This window comes from Podarcis cretensis (genome assembly GCF_951804945.1).
Source record: "Podarcis cretensis genome assembly, chromosome: 4".
NCBI lineage: Eukaryota > Metazoa > Chordata > Lepidosauria > Squamata > Lacertidae > Podarcis > Podarcis cretensis.
In genome coordinates, this window is record NC_137173.1 from 35174843 (window position 1) to 35196973 (window position 22131).

At 40.9% G+C, this 22131-nt stretch overlaps 1 protein-coding gene across 7 annotated transcripts; it reads left to right on the plus strand.

Annotated features, from left to right (window-relative positions):
- Nucleotides 1-3342: 3342 nt before the first annotated feature.
- TFG (trafficking from ER to golgi regulator) lies at nucleotides 3343-21934 on the plus strand. 7 transcript variants are annotated; one of them, XM_079974387.1, is made up of 9 exons: nucleotides 3343-3477; nucleotides 7044-7166; nucleotides 8955-9163; nucleotides 10893-10976; nucleotides 11799-11945; nucleotides 13993-14160; nucleotides 17269-17409; nucleotides 19013-19099; nucleotides 21125-21934. In XM_079974387.1, exons 3-9 carry the CDS (start codon nucleotides 8980-8982, stop codon nucleotides 21508-21510), a joined length of 1197 nt encoding a protein of 398 aa, XP_079830513.1. In that variant the 5' UTR covers nucleotides 3343-3477; nucleotides 7044-7166; nucleotides 8955-8979; the 3' UTR covers nucleotides 21511-21934. The 7 variants fall into 7 exon arrangements, with proteins under 7 accessions (XP_079830513.1, XP_079830510.1, XP_079830512.1 ...); XM_079974389.1 differs by lacking the exon at nucleotides 3343-3477 and adding an exon at nucleotides 4590-4608; XM_079974388.1 differs by lacking the exon at nucleotides 3343-3477 and adding an exon at nucleotides 5159-5279.
- Nucleotides 21935-22131: the final 197 nt, after the last annotated feature.

A 22131-nucleotide genomic window follows, 5' to 3' on the forward strand; every position in this document is an offset into this window, starting at 1 on the left:
ACTACAACCAACCTTAATGTTACAGGCTGTAAATATCTGTAGAATTACATAGTTGCATAGCAGATTTGAGCACAGTTTGCATGACCTCATAAATGGCAGAATAGTTGAAATAAAGAATGTCCTGAAACAATGACGGGTTAGTTTGGGAAAAGAGAATGGAATGAGAAATCCTTCACAGAACACTACCAACCCTTTCAGTATATACATTTTTCAGACAGATAAGACGATTAACGCTCATAGGAATGTTGTGAGTACCTTACAGTTAAGTCAACCCTGCATGGAATATGGTACTTTAAATATTTTCCACAATATTTACAGGTGGTGTTCCTAAAGCAACTCGGATGCACACTAGAAAAAATTGGAATACCAATTCTTGAACCTCCTAATATATTGAATTGCAATGTGACCCTACTTGGCCTCTCTGAAAAGGCCAATATCTCATATTGATTGGAAGTACTGAGTGGCCATGCGTATTAATTTAAAAAGGACTGCCATCGTCTATTTGAAGGGATATCCAGTCCAAGTCTGGGGTAAGATAAAGACACAAAAATGTTCTCTGTTAATGGACTGTTCAAAGTTTGAAACAGGCTTTAGCACATATTGGATGAAATCATTTTAACCTGCTGTACTTAAAAAATCCAATTACTGAGGCTGCACTGCCATCTAGTGAATATTAAATAAGCAAGCTGTTTAAAAGCTAGGCTTCTAATTTTTGCTGAATTTTCTGCCAAACAATTGGGAGGGAAAAAATGAGGAATAAAATTGCACAGGACTTTGTACATTTATATAAAAAAATTGGGGTGCCATTGTGCCATTGCTCAAACTCAATCAATGTCTTTTTATATACATTAAAAAAATGTCTGGAAGTATTCTTAGAACTATGATATGATACATGGGATGAATGTGGGAAATGTTTGGAATGACTGATGTTGAATAATAATTACAAATTTTTAAAAGGCACTTATTTCATGAAAAACATGGATTTATTTTACATAGGAAGTAATATTACTTAACTAAAATGTAACAACTGGTCTTCAATCTACGATCTCATATTTTTTTCCTTGCAAGAACCATGTGAAGTAGTAGTTAGGCTGAGAGAGAAACAACAACAACAATCTTTATTACGGTCCAGAGACCCAACAAAACATTACAAATCAATACACAGTTCATACAGCCTACCTCCAGGTTAATCAAGCATTTTGTTTAGAATATAGGGCTCATTTGTTCTTGCAACCACCGATAAAAACTTTGCCACTGCCAACGTTCTAGCTTTTGTCCGGTCTTCCAGTAGGAACCTGACATAGTGAGCCTCTGACTTTCCCGGGAAAGGCACCACCAAGGGTAGTATCAGTTCAGCCCTGGCCTGCTCATACTTTGCACAATGCAACAAAATATGATTTATGGAATCGATGTCTTGAGCAAAGTCTGTCCTGGTAGGGAACTCCTGAGAGAGAAACTGTCCCAAGCTCACTGTGAATTTCATGGTGGAAAGAGGATTTGAACTGTGGTCTCCCAGTTGCCCATCTGACACTAAGCCTCTACATCATACTGGTTCTCTGAATGTCATTCAGTTGTGTGAATGGCCTAGGCTCTAGCTCAGGGTCACCAACATTTTTAGACTAGTGGACACATCTCAAATTTTGAGGGAGTGCTGGGGGAACCAACCGCAGAATGGATGCCATGATATAACAAAATTAGAGAGACAAGCATCCTCTGATAACCTTCTGGAATATGATCATACATACACTTTTGAAATCATGTCATGTTTGTTAGAATGGGAATTTGTGATTATGAAGAAATATGTAATGTTGATCTTTTTAACTGAAGTGCATTCAAAACTTACATTCACAACTTAATTACTTTTATAGTGACAATCAGTGCAAACGAAGCCCATAAAATCTCTGCTTCTTCCCTGGCACCTTTATTTGCTGCTTTTGCAGAGCTTGCTAGTTTATTAGTACCGAATGTCTTATTTCCAGGACTTGCATACAGGTGTGACTATGAACAGCAGTGACCATGCTGAGTTGGTAGGTTGAAGGGTGTGTGGTCAATTTGAGCAAATATTGACACATTGGTGCAATCTCTTTCTTTTCACAATCTGTTTCTTTCGTGTTTCATTGTAGCAACTGAAGGATTATCAATTTTCTGTTACTAATAATGGATAACTAGTGACTAACTAGATATCTGCCTTGTTCAACAAAAGACCTAAGTTCAAGAAGCATAATTAATATTATCTGCGCAGTGTAAAGCCTCATGAACTTTGATATTCCATGCAATGCGAACTTTAGACTGTTTCTTCTTGATGGCCAGGAGCACATATACATCAAGAAGAGCACTCAGGCTATCAGGAATAACATGGAGAATGTAGGCCTTGATCTCCCAAGATCCCTTTCAGCTCTGATTCCGTGTGTGTGTGTGTGTGTGTGTGTATAGGTCCAGCTCTGAGGGTCTTCTGGTGGTTGCCTCACTGTGAGAAGTGAGGTTACAAGGAACTAGGCAGAGGGTAGTGGCACCTGCTCTATGGAATGTCCTCCCATCAGATGTCAAAGAAATGAACAACTACAGTACCTGGCTTTTAGAAGACATCTGGAGGCAATCCTGTATTGGGAATTCTTTAATGTCTAATGTTTTACAATGTTTTATGTATTGCAAGCCGCCCAGAGTGGCTGGGGAAACCCAGCCAGATGGGTGGCGTATAAATATAATAACACTTTGCTTAACTGGTTAGGTGAATAGGACATGTTAAGGCCAGTCCTCTGAGGTGTCTGTGAGTGATTAGACAAGCCATAGAGTGCAGCAGACTGGCTTTCAGGATGGTAGATGAGGAAGTAGATAGATATTCGGGGCTTGATAGAGGGGGGAGTGACCCTTTCTTTGCTTTCCATTGGTTCTATGTTCACAACTTAGCACGGTAAAGCACATTTGCAATCCTCTGCTGTATACTGCTCAGAAGCCCTATTGGGTCCAGTCCTTTACTCTCCTGAGAGCGCACCCCATTGAGATCAACGAACATCGGGGCAGGCATTGCGGAGCAGCCTCAGCCACTGAACACGGCTTGGCCTGGAAGAAGGAGGACCCGTGAATGACGTTTTTGCCAAGACGTTCCTCTGCCCAGAAGAGACGCCAACTGCACGCAACTGACTACCAGAAACCAACAAGGGAGACTAGAATCAGGCCCATTCATTCCCGCGCATGCGCGTTAACTGGACTCGCGTTGCCTTTTTATTTTTTTTAAGGTCAAGAAAAATCTGGGTCGCTCTACGTCGCTGTCCTGTACGTAAGCACGCGTGCGTGCCCCACACCTTCATTTCGCGCCTGCGCGATACCGGTTTCCTCTGACGAAGCTCTTCGGTACAGCAGTCCCCGCCGTCAGGTTATGGGAGGAGTGCGCATGCGCGGCGGCCCGGCAGCAGCAGCAGCGGCAGCAGCAACCGCCTTGGCCGAGTCTCTTTGCCACGTACGGCAGCGGCGGCAGCAGTGAGTGAGGAGGCGGGGAGCGGGTGGGGAGGGGGCACAGGGTCGTGGGGCTGGCGCCGCGGCCTCCATTTCGTGGAAGAAACGGAGCGAGTGGGGTGTGGGAGCCGCTGCCCCGGTTTGAATGGGAGAGGCCGAGCCGCTGCCCACCGGGGAAGGAGCGGGTAGCCGACCGGGGGGGGCCCTTAGGGCGGCTGGATGAGGCCTAGGCCGCGCCCTTCCCCGTCCACTCGAGACACGCACTGGCTCAGCTGTTGCCACATCAACCTTAATCAGCTCATGGGCCTTGAGTCCCGGTTCTTGCTCTCCCGTCCTTCCCCACATAATTCATTTTCTAGTTTGTGGGCGCTGCGTTAGCCTACTGCAGCAAACAGCAGTGCCAAAGCAGTGTAGATTTAATTGTGTTGTAACGAGGTTTTGCACTTCCCATTTCTGAGGGAAAAGTTCTTTCCCTGCCTCCCCCGCTTTCTCTTTCTGCATCCCTCTCCCGCCCCACCAGGGCTGGAGAGCCTAAAATGGGAAGAGGTCAATTTGGGGTTTCTGATTCTTTGTCACCGAGGAAGGCTCTGCAGAATACACACAGCTCCCTTTATGTAAATGCATCTTCTTTGTACACCTTCGAAGTTTGTTTGTTTCTTCCTCAAGCGGCCTCTTCGTACTTGGAGTCTTGGGAGGAGGAAAGTTGTTTATCCAAGGTCACCCCAAGAGGCCAACGGACAGTTGTCGTTATATCTGGCTTGCTGGACTCTTAATTCTTCTATGTCTTCTACTCTAATTTGTATAATTAGAAGTCGTGGAAATGTTCACGGTTCAGAATCTCAAAAGTTCGAGTACTGTTCATTTCATTCATGCAAAGAAATTGTTATTAGCCCAGCGATGCAGCTTTTAAAAGTGCTCAGACCTGCTGTCAGTATTTAGTTACTTGACATTCTGAGTCAGCTGGGGCATGAGCCAGCAACTCTTCCTGTCATTGCTTTTTTGTCTTGTTTACTCCTTCAGAGAAGTTGGGGTGTGATCAGGGCAAGTCATTGGGGTTGAAGAGATCTGTCACGGCTGATATGACAGTGGTGGAAGGAAACCCTGTTCTTGCAAAACAGTTGCATTCATAAGTACATATACTTGGAAAAATTTATGGCAAGAGACTTTTATTGTGTTTCTCTTACATAATTAAGCTTTAATACTGTCCCAAGTATTAGTTTTTGTTCTATACCAGAGACCCATTACAATATTAAGCATACAACTAGTCATTTAATATTTGTGCAGTGCAATTGGTACATGTCTATTAGAAGTAAGCCTTGTTGAGTTCAATAGGACATGCTTCTAGATAAGATGATATAGGATTGAAACCTTAAACAGATATAGAGACACAACTGAGTTGCCTGCTTCTAAAGAAAATTTCTGGCATTGAAATTTCATAAACTGATACATAGCCAGCACTAGAAGCTCAGTTACTAAGATAGTTGGCAGTCTCTTGTGATTACAAAGTTAATGATCCTTAAAGGAATTACTTTTCTCAAATATCCTCTACGCTAATTTAATCTACTGCAACTAAAGTCCCAGTTTTTATTGCACCTTTAACAGCTAACAGGTTTACTTAATTTAAACTTTCATGAATTGGAGCCCACTTTTATCAGATGCATCTGAAATGGTATTTGTATTTAGGGATCTAAATACCAAAGGGTATTTAGGAATTCATCTGCCAGGGATTCTTTAGCTGTGATTCCTGCATTGAAGGGAGTTGGAGTAGATGACCCCTTCGATCCCTTCCAACTACAATTTTATGATATTATGAAATCAGTCTCTAGGTGGGTTGCAAACAGAAATATAAATCACAACAATATCAGTTAATAATATCTTTTTAACATGTATCACAAACTGAAAGTAAAACATACACTCAACAGGAACAGGAATATTGGAGAGTCTACATTCAACAGAGGCTTGTGAACAGCTTAGAAATTTTACTACAATAAAGAATACAGTGTTTAAGTTAATAAAGTAACTCATAACAGCATAGCAAAAGCATCTTCATAAGGGTTTGCTGTAAGGAAAATCTGGTGGTTGTAGTAATAAAAGATATTGCCAGCAACAGTTTAGCTAGTGAGCTACTAGTGATATGTAGGTGTATCATACTTCACAACTGAAATTATTGCTAAATAGATTTGAAGGTCAAATTAAGTCTGATTTCTATAAAGCATAAACTGCCTTGAATCCCACACTTGTTTTAAGATTCTGTTCTTAAAGTTGTTACGGTGCATTTACTTTTAACAAATTCGTGTTACTTAAGAAATGTAGTGGGGTTTTTTATTTTAAAAAAACTGGCAATTTTAACATTTAATATTATAATCTTAATTCTCCAATTTGTCTGTATAGGAACAAATGATTGTCTCTTTCATGGTATAGTCTAGAAATTTCCAACTATTTTATGGAAAATAGAAGCTTTGGCTTTGAACCAAAGGAGAACATGCATAATGATATGAAAAAGAGAACCACATATTCAAAACAGCTTTGTTTGTCTTTGATAATCGTAGCAGATCCCCGATAAACCTTACAAATAAGCTGATGATACATGCCACTTTAGATTTCACTTTTATCTGGCCTAGACTCTGTAGAATTAGTGCAGCAGAATGTAACACTCTGGCTCTGAAAGCACGTCATACAAATGTTTCAACAGTTTTAAGTGTACATATTGGGAATATCTATTATTATTCATAGATTCTTAAGCATCCTTCACCTCACGGTTCTAGGGTTTGTATAAAATGTTACTCATTTTTAAAAATGCAATTAAAAGCATAGGTACTAGAAGGTAGGTACTACTAAAACACATCTCAGGTGTCAAAAGCTGGGGTTAATAGGTATGTAGGATGCGGGTGGTGCTGTGGGTTAAACCACAGAGCCTAGGACTTGCCGATCAGAAGGTCGGCGGTTTGAATCCCCGCGATGGGGTGAGCTCCTGTTGCTCGGCCCCTGCTCCTGCCAACCTAGCAGTTTGAAAGCACGTCAAAGTGCAAGTAGATAAATAGATACTGCTCCGGCGGGAAGGTAAACAGCGTTTCCATGTGCTGCTCTGGTTCACCAGAAGCGGCTGAGTCATTCTGGCCACATGACCCAGAAGCTGTACGCCGGCTCCCTCGGCCAATAAAGCGAGATGAGCGCCGCAACCCCAGAATCAGTCATGACTGGACCTAATGGTTAGGGGTCCCTTAGAATGAATCACATTCTAAGAATTATTTTCTTTCAAGGGCATATTTGGATTATTGTATCTACTGTGCTTGCTTGTTTTGGAGTTTCTGCTGGACACTGCTGGCAGTATCCTGCCAGTGGAACTCTTGCCCACATGATCAGTAGAGCGGAAGGGGGAGTGCTGCACAAATAAATGATGCTTTCTGTAGTGCACAGTGAGAGGCTGCCTAGCCCAGACAGCTGGGCAAAGGCATAAGGAGGGTTTGGATTACTCTGTTACTTGCCTTCTGTATAATAATAATAATATAAGAATGAATGTCTATGCTAATTAATGAAGGACTTTGATGGTGACTGAGACTTAACTAAGTTGCCTTTGTGTTTTAATGCAGATTCCACACACTGCTGCCTATTGTTATATTTTACTAACCACTGCTGCATGGCGGGACATCTGACCTCCAGCTGAAAGTAAAAGGGATAATCTGCCCAGCTACTCAATACATTTTACAAGACAGGTACACTAAATATTTGATGAAATAAAGTTATCGATAAAGAAAGTGAATTGTACTGTAAAGTTCACAGTGATAAAGAAAGTGAATTGTACTGTAAAGTTCACAGTGATAGTGCCTTGTCTGGAAATTCTTAGTACCGTGTTCACTTTTTCAAGCTGAAAATGTCATTTTGAAAAGTTATCGGTGATAGTTCAGAATAGCCATTTAGTTTTATCTGTTATATTAAAATAGTGCTTCAACTATTTTAATTATAGGGCCATTCCACATCAAATCAATGCAAAAAACAAGGGTTTTGTCACCCACCATCTCAGATTTTGATGAGACTTGGTGCACACCCTTCCCTTTATTGATTTCCTGATAGCCAGTTTTAACTTCAAACTCAAATATCCCAAAATTAAAACAAGTATGCTCTTAAAAAAACCACACCAATATTATGCTAATTTTTAAGATGTAGAACTTTGTTTCATATTTTTTTTTTCTATTTCAGCTATGGATTGTAGGAAAGTTGTACAAAATGGCTGCCCAGAAGCCATCCCCCCCCAAGATGTCCAAAAAATGTAAAATTTTTGTTACAAGGAATAAAAAACCCATAAATTTTATTCTTTGTCGAGATAGAGCATGTCTTTGCAATAATTTTCAACATCAAAAACTTTGGGTTCCATCATGCCTACACGCTGAAAATTAAGGTTTTCCACAAAAAAACCTAGGCTACAAGTACATTTATAATTTTTTTTAGTCATTTATAAAATCTTTGAGTGCTGGTGTATTTTTTCTGAAATTTTCGTTGTTTTATTGAGCTCTGTGTAAAATTTCAAAGAAATCTGATCATTGGTTATGGAGAAAAAAATAAAATGTACACAAGGTAACTTGTGCGGAGAGTCTCAAGAGGGACAGACAACGTAAATTTAATGAAACTTCGAACTCCTATAAAAGTAAAACTGTTTGAGATAGAGGGGGAAAAATTAAGGGGGTTTCTTTCAACGATAAGGGAAGGGTGTACACCAGATACCCCAAATTTCATCAACATCTGAGACAGAGGTTGACATAACCTCGTTGAAATGACGTGGAATGACCCTACAGTAAAAAAAAAAAACTAAAACATTACCTCCGCATAATCTTTGAAGATCCTACTAGAATGTAAGCAGGGGGTCTGCTGAAGGATCATATTCAGCCTTGGCCAACCCTCTGGTGGGTGCCTGCTAGTGGAGTATGTGACCAAAAGTCATGGGGCTGCCCTACACTCTTTAACTCACACCACACAGACTGTACAGAACAAACAGTGCCCCCCCCCATCTGAGCAGTTTGCACCCCCTTCAGCTTGATGGCACCAGTGCCATGCCTCCTTTGATTATTTGCTCTTTTTCTGCCACTACCACAATTGTGGGGTTCAGGGGCCAGAAAAAAATGGAGGCTGACTCAGGTCTTCAGGCTGGGAGTTAGCCATACCTGGTGTAAAGTATCAAGGAGTGATCAAATTTATTGGGTTTGCATCCTCTGCTTATCTTAGGCTGCATATAGATCATGTCTTTTCACAGGAAGTTGGCATCACCATTACCCCTCATTTCATTCTCCTCTCTGAATGCCTAGAGCATTTTTGGAATTGTTAACAGTTTTTAAATCTGTTTTAGGTAGTATACATTATTTTATGTGCATTTCTTTCTAGCATCACACCATTCAGGAATATATTATTTTCCTCCCTAATCTAGTAACATAAAATTGTGCTTTGACTGGAATGAATCGTGTAATTGTTTCTCAGGATATACTAATGTAAATGTCTTTCGTTTTGAATAGCTGTGTAAGAAGGCCAGAGTTAACCATGAATGGACAACTGGATTTGAGTGGAAAGCTTATAATTAAAGCTCAAATGGGTGATGATATTAGAAGAATTCCCATTCACAATGAGGACATCACCTATGACGAGTTAGTGCTGATGATGCAGAGAGTTTTCAGGGGAAAGCTTCTGAGCAATGATGAAGTTACAATAAAATACAAAGACGAAGGTAGGATTTCTTTGAACTTTTAGTGTTAACTAATAGTACAAAAATCTTTTTGGTGTTCCAGTTGTTTTTGTTATGGCACATTTCTCTTCTTTTTCTGACCAGTGTAGAGCTCTGTTCTTGGTATGTCAGCACAGTGCTAGTATCCTGCAGGAAGTGTGGTAGGAAACAAAAGTTACGGCAGCATGTCATAGATATTGCTTATTTATATTGTGCATTGCACTGTATAACTGAGTTTCTTACCTCCGTGTAGGTGGTAATGCTGAGCTTAAAAGTGATGCATTCTGTGATGCTGTATCCGTGAGTGATCTCCAACTAAGTTATACATAGAATACAAATTGAAATCAATGAACTTAAGTGTTTCTACTCTCAATATTGCCTAACGTAATGGGGCAGTTCCATCAACCTAGGAAATTTCAGCCTTTTCCAGCAAAAACTTAAAAGGAAAGGCACGCCCTGAAGATTTAGAACTAGTCTGGGACAGATGCTTGTCTTGAATGAGCCCAAGAATTAATATTTGTAGAGAGTCAAGAGGGAGGCAACTGTGAGACTCTGGGAACCAGTGGTTCTGAGCCTTCATTAGCACAGGAAAGGCTTAGGGCTTTGTTCTACAACTGGATACTGACACCAACAGGAGAAAGTTGGAAATTGACATTGCTGAATCCTGTCAGCAGTCCCAGGGGTCTCATACGGTTCTATATTGGAGGCTTGCACCCCGAACTAAGATGCAAGTGGAGCTGTGACTCCCCAGACACCTGACTTGTATCCCTAAGGACATTTGCTATATAATAAATACTGTATAAGGCCTGTATGCACACAGTTCCTACAATTACCTGAAGTAAGGGATTGGGCAAGTCTCGCCTATATCTGCAGTATAATCCAGAGAGCAGCACCAGTGTAAAGTGGAAGAGCATGTTGGCATGCATTTTGCAAAGTAGCTTCTGTCTGAACACGCCCAAAGTGTTTCTCTGCTTCTTGGCTTTTCTTGAAATTACTAGTCATTTGGAGACTGAACAAGACTTTTGGCTCCTGGCTCAGTCTCATATGGAATAATCTATATTTAGGGAAAAACTGTGTTTTGTTGCTTTGGAATTTACTGGGGGAAATGACTCCCATTAAGATTGAGGTGGTATGTTTTCCACTGGTACTTCTGCATTATGATTTTGGGGCTCCCTAGGAACTCCAAAATTAGCAGATGGCTTATCTACCACAGGGCATTGGGGCATCAGCCAGCAGCTTTCATAATGTAGTGCCAAGTACTGTGAAGTGGTCACTGGACATGCTTTAGAGAGCAGATTCTGTGGACATAGCCTTTGCATTACTTCCATTTATTATTTATATAAGTAACCGCTATGTAAAGTTGATGTAATGCCGGTGAATATTTTAGAGGAAATTGGAATAGGAGAGGCTAAATAATATTCTGCCAGAAATTGTTCTATAGGTATGTAGTGGGGGGGACACCTGCTAACTTTATTATCCAGAGTCATTTTCTCATTTCATATACAAATTCTTTATTTGTGGAAAGGAGGATGTGTTTACCTCTAATTGAAGCTCTTTAACAATGGTCACAGTATTATTTGGAGTGCATAAAATAAGCTGTCATCATGGACATATTGCAAACAAAAATTTAATGTCCTGAGTGCACTACTGTATGATGCAAGTGACAATCTGTAAAGTGATTATTTTTATTAATGTGCATTAGATCTGATTCCTAATTCTCTTTAATTAACAGATGGAGATCTTATAACAATCTTTGATAGCTCAGATCTTTCTTTTGCAATTCAGTGCAGTAGGATACTGAAATTGACACTGTTTGGTAAGTACTAATGATTTTTAGTCACATGAAATTCTTGTACTTGGGGGGATTCTTAGCAAACTAGTTCTTTTCCCTTAGCTATTATGCATCTCGGTAATAAACTTCCCTTCACGCCCACCCAGCAATTCAGGCATTTACACGTGGCATAAGCCACGTTGTCCTGGAAAAGGGCATTTATTTATTTGCTAGCTTGGAGTACCCAGAACTCCCCAGGGACTTTTAGAAACCAAAAAACATTTTGTTTTCTAAATGGATAGGGTAATTTGTCAGTTTGGATGCATCACACCAAAAATGGGTAAAGTTATGCCAAAGTCATGTATTAGTCTGCCATCTTGATTCAAATTGGTTATTGGAGTCCAGGAAGGACCCTTACCACAGGAAACCTTTATGCTGAGTTCAGTGACAATATGTATTGAGAGACTGCTAAACCTAAGCCAAAAAGTAGGCAAAGTTACCCGAAGTTTTAGTCCGCCATCTTTATTCAATATGGCATCTAGGATTCAAATGTTGACAAAGAGCACTGCCCCCACCTCAGGAATCCCCATGCCAAGTTTGGGGATGATATCTTGACAGGTGTCCAAATATATAGCAAACGTACAAATGGATGGGCAGACGAACAAACCATTTCCCAAAATATAGTAAATTTGATTTCATAGGCACTCTTTACTGTAAGATCTTAAGGCAGGTTTCCACAAAGTGCATTCCATTTTCACAGTTAAGGCTGCATTCAGGCTATGCAATGCTTTTACCTTAATTCTTACACGAAGGCAACTTAAAATTCTTGTGCCATAAAGACTCATTAGTATAATATTTCTTTTACAGTGAATGGGCAGCCAAGGCCTCTAGAATCTAATCAAGTGAAATACCTCCGTCGAGAGCTGATAGAACTTCGTAACAAAGTGAATCGTTTGCTGGATTGCCTAGAGCCCCCAGCTGAACCAGGACTTTCCACAAGCCTCCCTGAAAATGGTAGGTTGACGATTGGCACTGCCAAATAATTGCTTGAGCTTCTGCAATTGTGTGTGCATGTACACACAATCTAATGCACATACAATCTAATTTCCCACGTAGAACCCACCACCCCATCCTTTTCCCAACCAGAGTTCTACTTAATAAGACTCTGTAATCTTGACGGCTATCCCTCTTAAAAATAAGTATCTAAATATTGGATATCTTTTCTACGATCTCTGTTGTGGCTTGGGGTAAAAATCCTGTGCTAGTATCTTGCTCAACATACACCAAATTTGTTGTGCTAAGGTGTAAAGAAAATGGGGTATACCGTATTTTTCGCCCTATAGGACGCACTTTCCCCCCTCCAAAAATGAAGGGGAAATGCGTGTGCGTCCTATGGGGCGAATGCAGGCTTTCGCTGAAGCCTGGAGAGCGAGAGGGGTCGGTGCACACCGACCCCTCTCGCTCTCCAGGCTTCAGGAGAGCCGCAGCGCCAGTCCCACAAGGTCGGGGGACAGCGGGGAGGCGGAACGCCGCCATCCCGCTGTCTCCCAATGTGGTTTGGAGGCTGATGGTGGGGAGACGCGTGCTTCTCCCGGCCGCCAGCCCCACAAGTTCTGGGGACAGCGGGGAGGCGCAGCGCGTCTTCCCGCTGTCCCCGGACCTAGTCTGCAGGCGGGCGGCGGGGAGAAGAGCTCTTCTCCCCGCTGCCAGCCCCACAAGCTCCGGGGACAGCTGGGAGGCGCAGCGCGTCCTCCAGCTGTCCCTGGACCTGATCTGCAGGCGGGCGGCGGGGAGAAGAGCGCTTCTCCCCGCTGCCTGCCCCGCAAGCTCCGGGGACAGCTGGGAGGCGCAGCGCGTCCTCCCACCGTCCCCTGACCTGGTCTGCAGGCGGGCTGCGGGGAGAAGAGCGCTTCTCCCCGCTGCCGGCCCCACAAGCGCCTGGGAGGGAAATATTTTTTTTTCCTTTATTTCCCCCCCCCCAAAAAAAAAAAAAAAACTTGGTGCGTCCTATGGGCCGGTGCGTCCTATGGGACGAAAAATATGGTGATTTGTTGAATAAATAAAACTTATGAAAAGTCATCACCTTAATATGCAACATGACCAAGTGCCCTAAGGAATCCCCATTTTAAATAACTTCAGTTTACTGCATTCATGCTGACCCTATCTCTGGGGAGAAGTCAGGAGTGGTTCTTAGGCATGTCTGGCACATCCTCTGTGGGAAGAGGGAGATGACTGAATCAGAAAATCCTGAGAGTTTTGAATGTGTGTTTGTGACAACTATATTTGTCTATACGCTGTGCCAGAATGATAATTGCCCAGCAGTGTAGATTTCCAGCATCTTAGCATTGGTTTTGTGTGTGTGTGGCAGTGGGATGGTGTTATAACAAGGCAACATCTGGATAACTTTGTAAAAGTTTGTCAGCTGCCTAGTCAGGTGTTATTTGAAATATTCAGACATGTGGCAATCAAGCCCCTGCATGTGCATATTGAACCTTCTTCATATATGAACTTCCAGTTACTTTTTTTGAGAGAGAAACATTTCTTGTGCACCATGGGGAAACCCCATGAACTCTCTCTCCAGCTTTCTGCTTTGCTTCTGGCCCACATCACTGCAAATCCTCAACTCTCACCTTTGTATTTTTTTTTAACTGCCAGCCTCTGTTTCCCTTAATGGCTCATCACCAGGAACTAAATAAACAAGGCATGAGCAATTCAAGTCAAATGAACTTCACATGCTCTGTTCGGCCAGAGTTGTTGAACGCAAACGAAAGCATGAGATGGTGATGTGTACTGGAATGTATTTGTACCATCTTGGGGGGGGGTGGGGTATATAATTGATATTTCTTGTGGAAAAACATTTGACAGTAAATATTAAAATTCAAAGAAGCAACTTTTTTGTTGTTGTTAAAGTCGCCTTTCTGCATGCAGAGTAATTTTAGTAAAAGATAGTAACATTTCTGATGTGGGCTTTGAGGTTGCTAAGCAATCTGTCATAGTCCTTGAAACAAACTTGGATACTCCAATCAACAAGGCCTCTAAAAAGTTATTTTTTGTCTTGCAGATGTTGCAGAGAGTAGGGAAGATAAGCCTGCTACTACTGACTCCACTGTCAAGCCTTCTACTCAAGTTATAGCAGCAAGTATGTCTGCTTTTGATCCATTAAAAAATCAAGATGAAATCAACAAAAATGTCATGTCAGCATTTGGGCTGGCAGATGATCAGGTGTCGGGTAAGAATACATATTTTATTGAAACCCTTGTTGAAGTTTGAACCTTTCAAAATCATCCATGCATCATGAGGATCTTGTAGAATGAACGTGAGGGACTTACATAATTCTTATTTTATTATAGTTAAAAACATTGGTAACAATTAAACAACAATACTTTTCCAATACCGAAATGTCTTGACAGTTCCCAAGATGTAATTAGATATGGTCGGTCAGCTAACATCTGTTTGGTGTCAGCTGATACTCAGTCTTACTGTCTCATGAACTTGCCCAAAATGCACAAAAGTCTATAATTTTTTATGCCTTTTGTATGTATTCTTCCTGTAAAATGCACACTTCTCAGGGCCTTTCAATGCACTCCCCCCATAAATATCCATATTTTTTTTGGTGACAAGTAATCCTACTATAGTGGTGTTCCGATCTGCAAGTAAGTTCATCAAGTTGAATCGGTTAGGACCACTTTGAAAAATGGACTTAACAAATTCCTCCCCATCCTTAGATAAAGCATTTCCCCCCAGACATGTGACAGCAAATTAGACACATTGATTTCTGTAGCATCATTAATCCATTCCAAGAGCTTGTCTGTGATCTTAATTTGAAGGAAACAATGTATGCACAGCGTGGCATTCCTGCATAGTATACTACCTTTGCTTCTCTCAGTAGCATAATTCTTGTTTTAGACTATTTTTCTGTCATCTGCAAAAGTGGTTGGATGATTAGTATGCTCCAAATTTAGCTTGCACTTCCTGAAGGTATTGATTTTCATTTTACACTAGGATCATTAGATGTGGACAACACCAAAGCCCTAGAACCATCATGCCATATGTACACGAAAAGTGCTGTTTCTGGATTTTTATGTGCTTACAACATGAATGCCACATGGATGGCCAACCTAAAGACATACAACCCACGGTTAAATTGTGCTCATTCTTAGTTTAAAGAATTGAGATTAGTATTTTATGTTGTAAATGTAAAAGCATTGCCCTTGCGATCACACATAAAAATTTGAAAAGGAATGCAGTATGTCTGAAAGAGTCAGAAAACAGAAAATACATGTAAGAGGATTTTTTGATGATACATTAACAATAGTATCTTAACAGTAATGACTGGATAGCTTTTCTCTGTGTGTGAAAACTATAATACAAAATGGAAACTCCTGAGACTGTGGTATGTGGCTCATAGGGTGTCCCTTTAAGGGATTAAACATACTCCAAAGTTGTGATCTGGTAATTGACAAGTGCATGTAATTATCACATTAATTATAAATAGGGAGAACTTAGTTGCTACATTGCTATAATGTTTCATAGTGCAGAGTAAGTCGCTTGCCCCATTGCTCAGACTAATCACTGTGTATATTCACTGTAAAAAACAAAAAAGTATTCTCAGGAGAAAATGGGGTGTTGAGTTGGTTTTCTTGATACAAAATTAGCCTTGTGCAAGGCAAATTTAGCATGTTACAGCTGTCCATGTAGACTGTACTTTGAGTAGTGAAAATTGATCTGCCCCCAAGCAGTCAGATGATGAATTCATGCCATAGCTGTTGCATGGTTTGAATTTGCTACGTGCTTAGGTTACCCTCGGGCTGTGTAAATTTGGTGCTCTGGCTCTATAAAATATGGATATATTTGGAGGGTTCGTGTCTATATATAAATGATTTCTGAAGAGCAACGGCAATAATTACCCTTTAGTGCTACTATGGCCACATTCACACCATACATTTAAAAGCACTATGATGCTACCTTAAACAGTCATGGCTTCCTTCAAAGTTAACATCTCTACTCAGCCTATAGTAGAATAATGACTAACCTGGAACCTAGATATCCTTTATGTACAGGCAACTCACCTTTCATGCGTGGGTTGCATTCTGGGTCATTGCGCATGTCAGTGGTCGTGCATAAGTCTGTGCTGCCGCCACCCTGTTTCAACTCCCCTTCTGGGGTTGAAAGCAGTGCACATGTCGGCGATCATGCACACAAAATGGTCACCTCCTGTACTTGGTGGTTTCCTTGCTGAATAGACTAATGGTTTTATTAGCAGGGAGGATGCCCTGACATCTAATGAAAGAATGTGGGGACAGGAAGGTGCTGTAGAAGTTTCAGGGCATTGGATTTGATAATTTCTCGTCAGCAAATTACCAGAAACAGTGTGTGAGTGTTGAAATTGAAATACTTATTAAATAGTTATTGAACTAATATTTTTAAATCATCCCAGGCTTCACATCATGGTCTTACTGTAGTTGCTTCCATATAGATTGTCTTTTTTTTTTTTTTGGCAAAAATATGTTTGTAGTAACAGGGATGTTTGCTTATTGTGCCCTTGAAATTGACATTTCTGAACATTATGAATTAAAAAAAAACTTCATTCATTCAGATTTCATTAAGCTGAGTATAGCTAGCATTCAAACTGCAAAGCCTTTAAAGCAGGTACATCAGTATAAGCCAGCCGTAACTTTGTGGAAAATGACAACAATAACATTAGCCCAGACCCACAGAGAAATTGTACAGACCTGTTGGAAGATGTTTTATTCAGGATTAAGAGTTTCTCTTGGTAAAGAGGTTTTAAAACACGTTGGGAACTTGTTTAGTTATGTTTGTGCTGCTGAAAGAAATTGCCAGATTTTGGAGTATAAAGGTAAAGGTACCCCTGACCATTAGGTCCAGTCACGGACGACTCTAGGGTTGTGGCGCTCATCTCGCTCTATAGGCTGAGGGAGCCGGTGTTTGTCCGCAGACAGCTTCCAGGTCATGTGGCCAGCATGACTAAGCCGCTTCTGGCGAACCAGAGCAGCACACGGAAATGCTGTTTAACCTTCCTGCCAGAGTGGTACCTGTTTATCTACTTGCACTTTGACGTGCTTTCGAACTGCCAGGTGGGCAGAAGCTGAGACCGAAACAACGGGTGCTCACACTGTTGCGGGGCTTCGAACTGCCAACCTTCTAATCTGCAAGGCCTAGACTCTGTGGTTAAGACCACAGTGCCACCCGTGTCCCTTTTGGAGTACAGTAGATTGTATATTATGCCTTTTAAATATGGAAACATGAAATGGTACACCAAATTTTATTAATGAAAGTCAGACAGATCACTAGAATTCTGTGCCTGTGTTTTCCCCAGGACCCCCCAGTGCCCCTGTAGAAGAACGTTCCGGAACACCCGATAGCATTGCTTCTTCATCTTCTGCAGCTCATCCACCTGGAGTTCAAACACAGCAGCCACCATATGGAGGAACTCAGCCACAAACTGGTCAGATGGAAGGTGAGCAATACCTGTGCTCCATTATCCTGCAGATGGGGTGTTTACTTGCCCTACCCATCTCTCCTAATACGACGCTGCCTGTGCTCTTTTCTTCTTCAGCTCTACCATTTTCATCTGCGTGTAGATGTCTTGCTCTTTTAAACTATTGTATCCATTGTCAGTTGCTGGCCCTCCCTCCATGTGCTCCATCTCTCTACACCCCCAACAATCTCTCAAATGCAGCTGTTTTGCCAGACCTTCATTTCCAACTCTAACCAAGCCTAATTACATTTAGCTGCACATCTCACATTCATCACCTTGCTTGTATCTTCCCTCCCTTTGTCTTCTGTCAAAATTTAGACTGTAAGCTCCTTTGAGGCAAGGACTTGTTTTTATGCTACTCTGGCAAAGTGCTGTGTATACCGATAGCACTGCATAAATAACTACTAAAAATAAATAATAACATTGCAGATGATTCCATTAGTTGTTTTAGCATAATGCTCACCAAACAAACAGGTATAAAACAAATTAAGAAGGCCCAGTTCTGATTATGCAACATTTAAAACAGTAGATGGTGCTACAGTGTTTGCTAGCAAGGCAGTCCTATAAAATGAAAACATACAGTGTATGAAAAGTATTTTGCAGGATTATTGCAATGGTTTAAAAGGGTTGAAGTGACAGTTCAATACTGTATTGTTAGCAGTACTGTCAAACAGCTAATTTTTGTATTGGAAACATCTGCTCTGTCCAGTTATTAATACTCCAGAAAACTTAAAACCTTCCCTTGGACAGTGTAGAAACTGACTTTGCAGAGCAGTGTTTACATTCCTCATGCTAGGTTCTGTGCAACTATAAAATGAATGTTTGCCTCGAAAAGCATGCATTCTATATTGTAGATTAAAATAACAATTTTTGGGCGCTATCAAATGAATAGTTCTGTTGGTGCAAGGATTTCTGGCTGTGCAGCACAACTTCCCCTCCCTCCCCTCTTGCCCCATTTGTGCACCCCTATACCTTCCCCAAATCTGCTCTAGAGAGTTGTGGGAACCAACTTCTTGAATGGTTGATTTACTTGGTGTTTAATTTTTATTCTTAATTATGATTTTAATGGTGTTTAATGCCCTGGGATTCTTGAGTGAAGGAAAGACTTCAAATATCTCAGATACATTTTTAATTATTTTGCTTTTAACTTTTTTATGATTTTTACTGGTATGTTTTTATATTCTTGAAAACCACTGATATATTTTTATGATAGTGGTATATAAATATTTCTATAAATAAATAAAGTACATGCACACATACAAGAAAGCCTTCAACGATTATGCCTTCCCAAAGACCTGACTGTTACTAGCCAATAACCTCTTTCAAATCATGTTTGGATAATATGAGTTTTTTTAAATATAAAAGACAAGAAAGGGAGTTGGAGGGGGCCTCACTTTTTGTTACACCAGATAAACAGTTTTCTTGGGAAATCTCAATTTCTTCAGGAAAACATGTTAGATTCAGTAGCTTCTCAGTTTTTAAAAATATATAGTTTAACCTTAAGAAAATAATATTTGAGGCAGGTAAGATTGAGCTGCTGATATTTCTTAAATTTCTTAAAGCTTTTAATTTAAATTGGTAGGCCAGATATATCCACAATATCCACAACAAGCTGGATACCCTGCTCAGCAGCCTCAGCCTCAGCCACAGTATGGTATGCAGTATCCAGGTAAGCAGGTGGAAGGTACCTCAATTTTTTTGTATATAGTACAAAATGTGTTCACTTAACTGTATCCTGAAATGCATGCTTCCTAATTCTGTTCTGAAATCAAACTAATTTTCTGTAAACTTCAGTATTTTTTTGCAAAATACCACTGCGCAAGGGACCTTAAGACTTTACTCAGCAACTATCTTCTTGGGTGCAATTCAGTTGCAGAAGCATGAAACCTTTGCGTGTGTGAGAGAGAAAGTAGAGGATCCTGGACAACATCTGAATAATGCAACCACAGGGATAGGGCAGATTAGTTTTTTTCCAAGTGGTTGCATCGTTCACATAACGATTACCGTTTTGATACAGGCCCCAGATAATGCGAGATAACCTTACCGAAAGGTAGCTCCTAAATAGTTGTTTCTAAGTATGAAGGGCATCTCAGAGGTTATTGGAGGAATAGCATTCAATCCTACTTGTTCTTGCTAAGAGGTTGTGCCCCCCAAAGTTTACTGAAGATGATGCAGTTAGAACACACTGTTTTGGAGCTGGTGGGCGGTGGGGTTTTTTTGCATTAACATGTGGAGCATCAAAAGAAAAGGCCTGCATGAGGTTTTTCTTGCTTCCCCATTCTCCCCTGATTGGCCTCCAGAAAGCATCTGGAACTCTTCAGTTGAAGTGAAATTAGTCAAATACTCCCTTAAAATGCTCAATAAATTGGGAGAGGTTGAGAAAACAATGCATTTTTTTCTTCTGAAGAAAACTCAGATCTGGTGTTTACATTTGCCTCGAACATTGACCCATTGAAGTCATTACTATAAGCTGCTTTTATCCGCACCAGGGCAATTTTTGAGGCCCAATTCCCTGTGAATACCACAGAGATGCTACAAAGTCAAGTGATTACGGGCAAAGTTAACTATTTCCTGAGGTAGAAGTTTCTGAGTTTGGTGTTGTTGCAGTGAAGCCATTCCCTTTTTATTTGGCCGTCGTGTGTGCTTTTTCCAATACGAGGCAGTTTCTTATATATTGATACCAGGTAGTAGGATTTGTTTCTCATGATCATCGCCACGTGTCAGTTTTGGTAGGACTAGACTGAGCTATCCGAAGCACACCTAAGCTTGGTAGTGCTCTTGTTTTAAAAAGTAAATTTGAGCCCAAGTTCCAGGTGAGTTCAAAATTTACTCCACTGTATTCTCTCATCCTTGCTTTCTCTGTTCAGGGTTTTGCCTTTTTAATAATTGTTATATATCTGGTGTTTAATGCTAACAGGATTCCAGTCAATGGAGATGTTTCATTGCAAGTAGTTTCAGGTGTGTTTCATGCCAGAAATAAATGGAGTATCAGTCTTTGTATCAGCTTTTTTTTTTTTTTTACATTTGCAATCTGAAATTCTTTTCACTCAGACTGATAGTGAAGCACAAGTATTAAAAGCACCTAAACTGTTGCCAGCATCTACTTTTGAGATTAGTTTCTGGAGGAATTTTTGTGTGTGCAGAACTAAATATGTTCAATTAGTTGTGTGAGCTGACTTGTTTCAAACTAAGAATAATACATAGCTTGATTATTTATGAAATTGCACTTTAGTAAAATAAGACATCACTGAATATAACTGCATTTTAAAGGAAGATTTTAAAACATATTAGAAATAATTGCCGAAATGGTTGTTGGATTAAAATGGGAGTTTTAATCCAACAACCATTTAGGTAATTATTTCCAACATGTTTTGGCTATGATGGTCGGGACTTGTGGGAAATAGAGACTTACAACATCTAGAGGGCTACAGGTTGTCCACTCCTGCTTTAGAGCAGCACTTATCGGAGAATGTTACTCCACCCACACTTTTGTGCATTGGAGTTGGCTAGTATGTTTCCAGGCTGGGTTTTTTTTACATTAAAAATGCAATTCATGTTTTACCCCCCACCCCCTGTTGTTTTTCATGTATGTTTTTTAGCTTTTGTCTGGAATGTCTGTCTTTTTAAAGAATGCATTACAAAGTGAACCGTTGTGTTACTTTCACTTATCTGCATTGCTGTTTGGCTCTTCCAGCAGGCTACAGCCAGCAGACTGCTCCTCAACAAGCACAGCAGTTCCAAGCATACAGCCAGCAGCCCTCACAGGCTCCAGCTCCTGGGTTTCCTGGCCAGCCTCAACCTCAGCAGCTGCCAGCTCAGGCTCCCCAGCAGTATCAGGCAGGCACCTTTCCTGCACAGAACTACACAACACAAGCTTCACAGTCGGCCAGCTATAATGTGACCCCAGCTTCGCAACCTGGAATGGCTCCCAGCCAGCCAGGTGCTTATCAGCCAAGACCAGGCTTCACTCCACCGCCTGGAACTACTATGACACCCCCTCCAAGTGGCCCTAATCCATATGCACGCAATCGCCCTCCTTTTGGCCAGGGTTACACCCAGCCAGGTCCTGGCTATCGATAAGGAAGCTGTGCTGTTGACGGGCCCCAAGTAAGTCCAAGTTGTTGCCGTTGCTATTCCATCCATACAGACTCCAAGGTTCTTTAACTAAAATATGGAAACTAATGAAAGGCAGAATATTCTATGGTATCACTGTTGCTGTATAATTTGCTGGGATAAATGACCAAATGAATCTTGTTTCCTGCTTTAAATTGTATTGGCTTTCTAGTTTAATATTGGAAACACTACCTAAATGTTTGTAAAGTAATGACATTCTGACTTGCCATATTAAACTACTAGGTGAAAAAATCTAGCTGAAATCTGGCTTGTTTTTACTAATAAAATATGTACTAAATTAGACCCACTTGTTAAAACTAGGTATGATGTTTAAATTGTAACATGCACACTGAAATTGAATAAAATATTCAAACCATCCTTTTTTGTTCAATTGCCGGGCATTGCGTTTTTACTACATCCATTGCAATATCTGCAGCTATAGTAAAGAACCCCCACCCCCACCCCCCAATCAGGAATGCTTCAACCAATATAATTATTCATGTAAGCCATCCCAGCATTTCCGGGGGGGGGGGGAGGGGGCTGCAGAAGACCTTGGATGCTGGCAAATTGTTACCAGCAAGTGTAGGT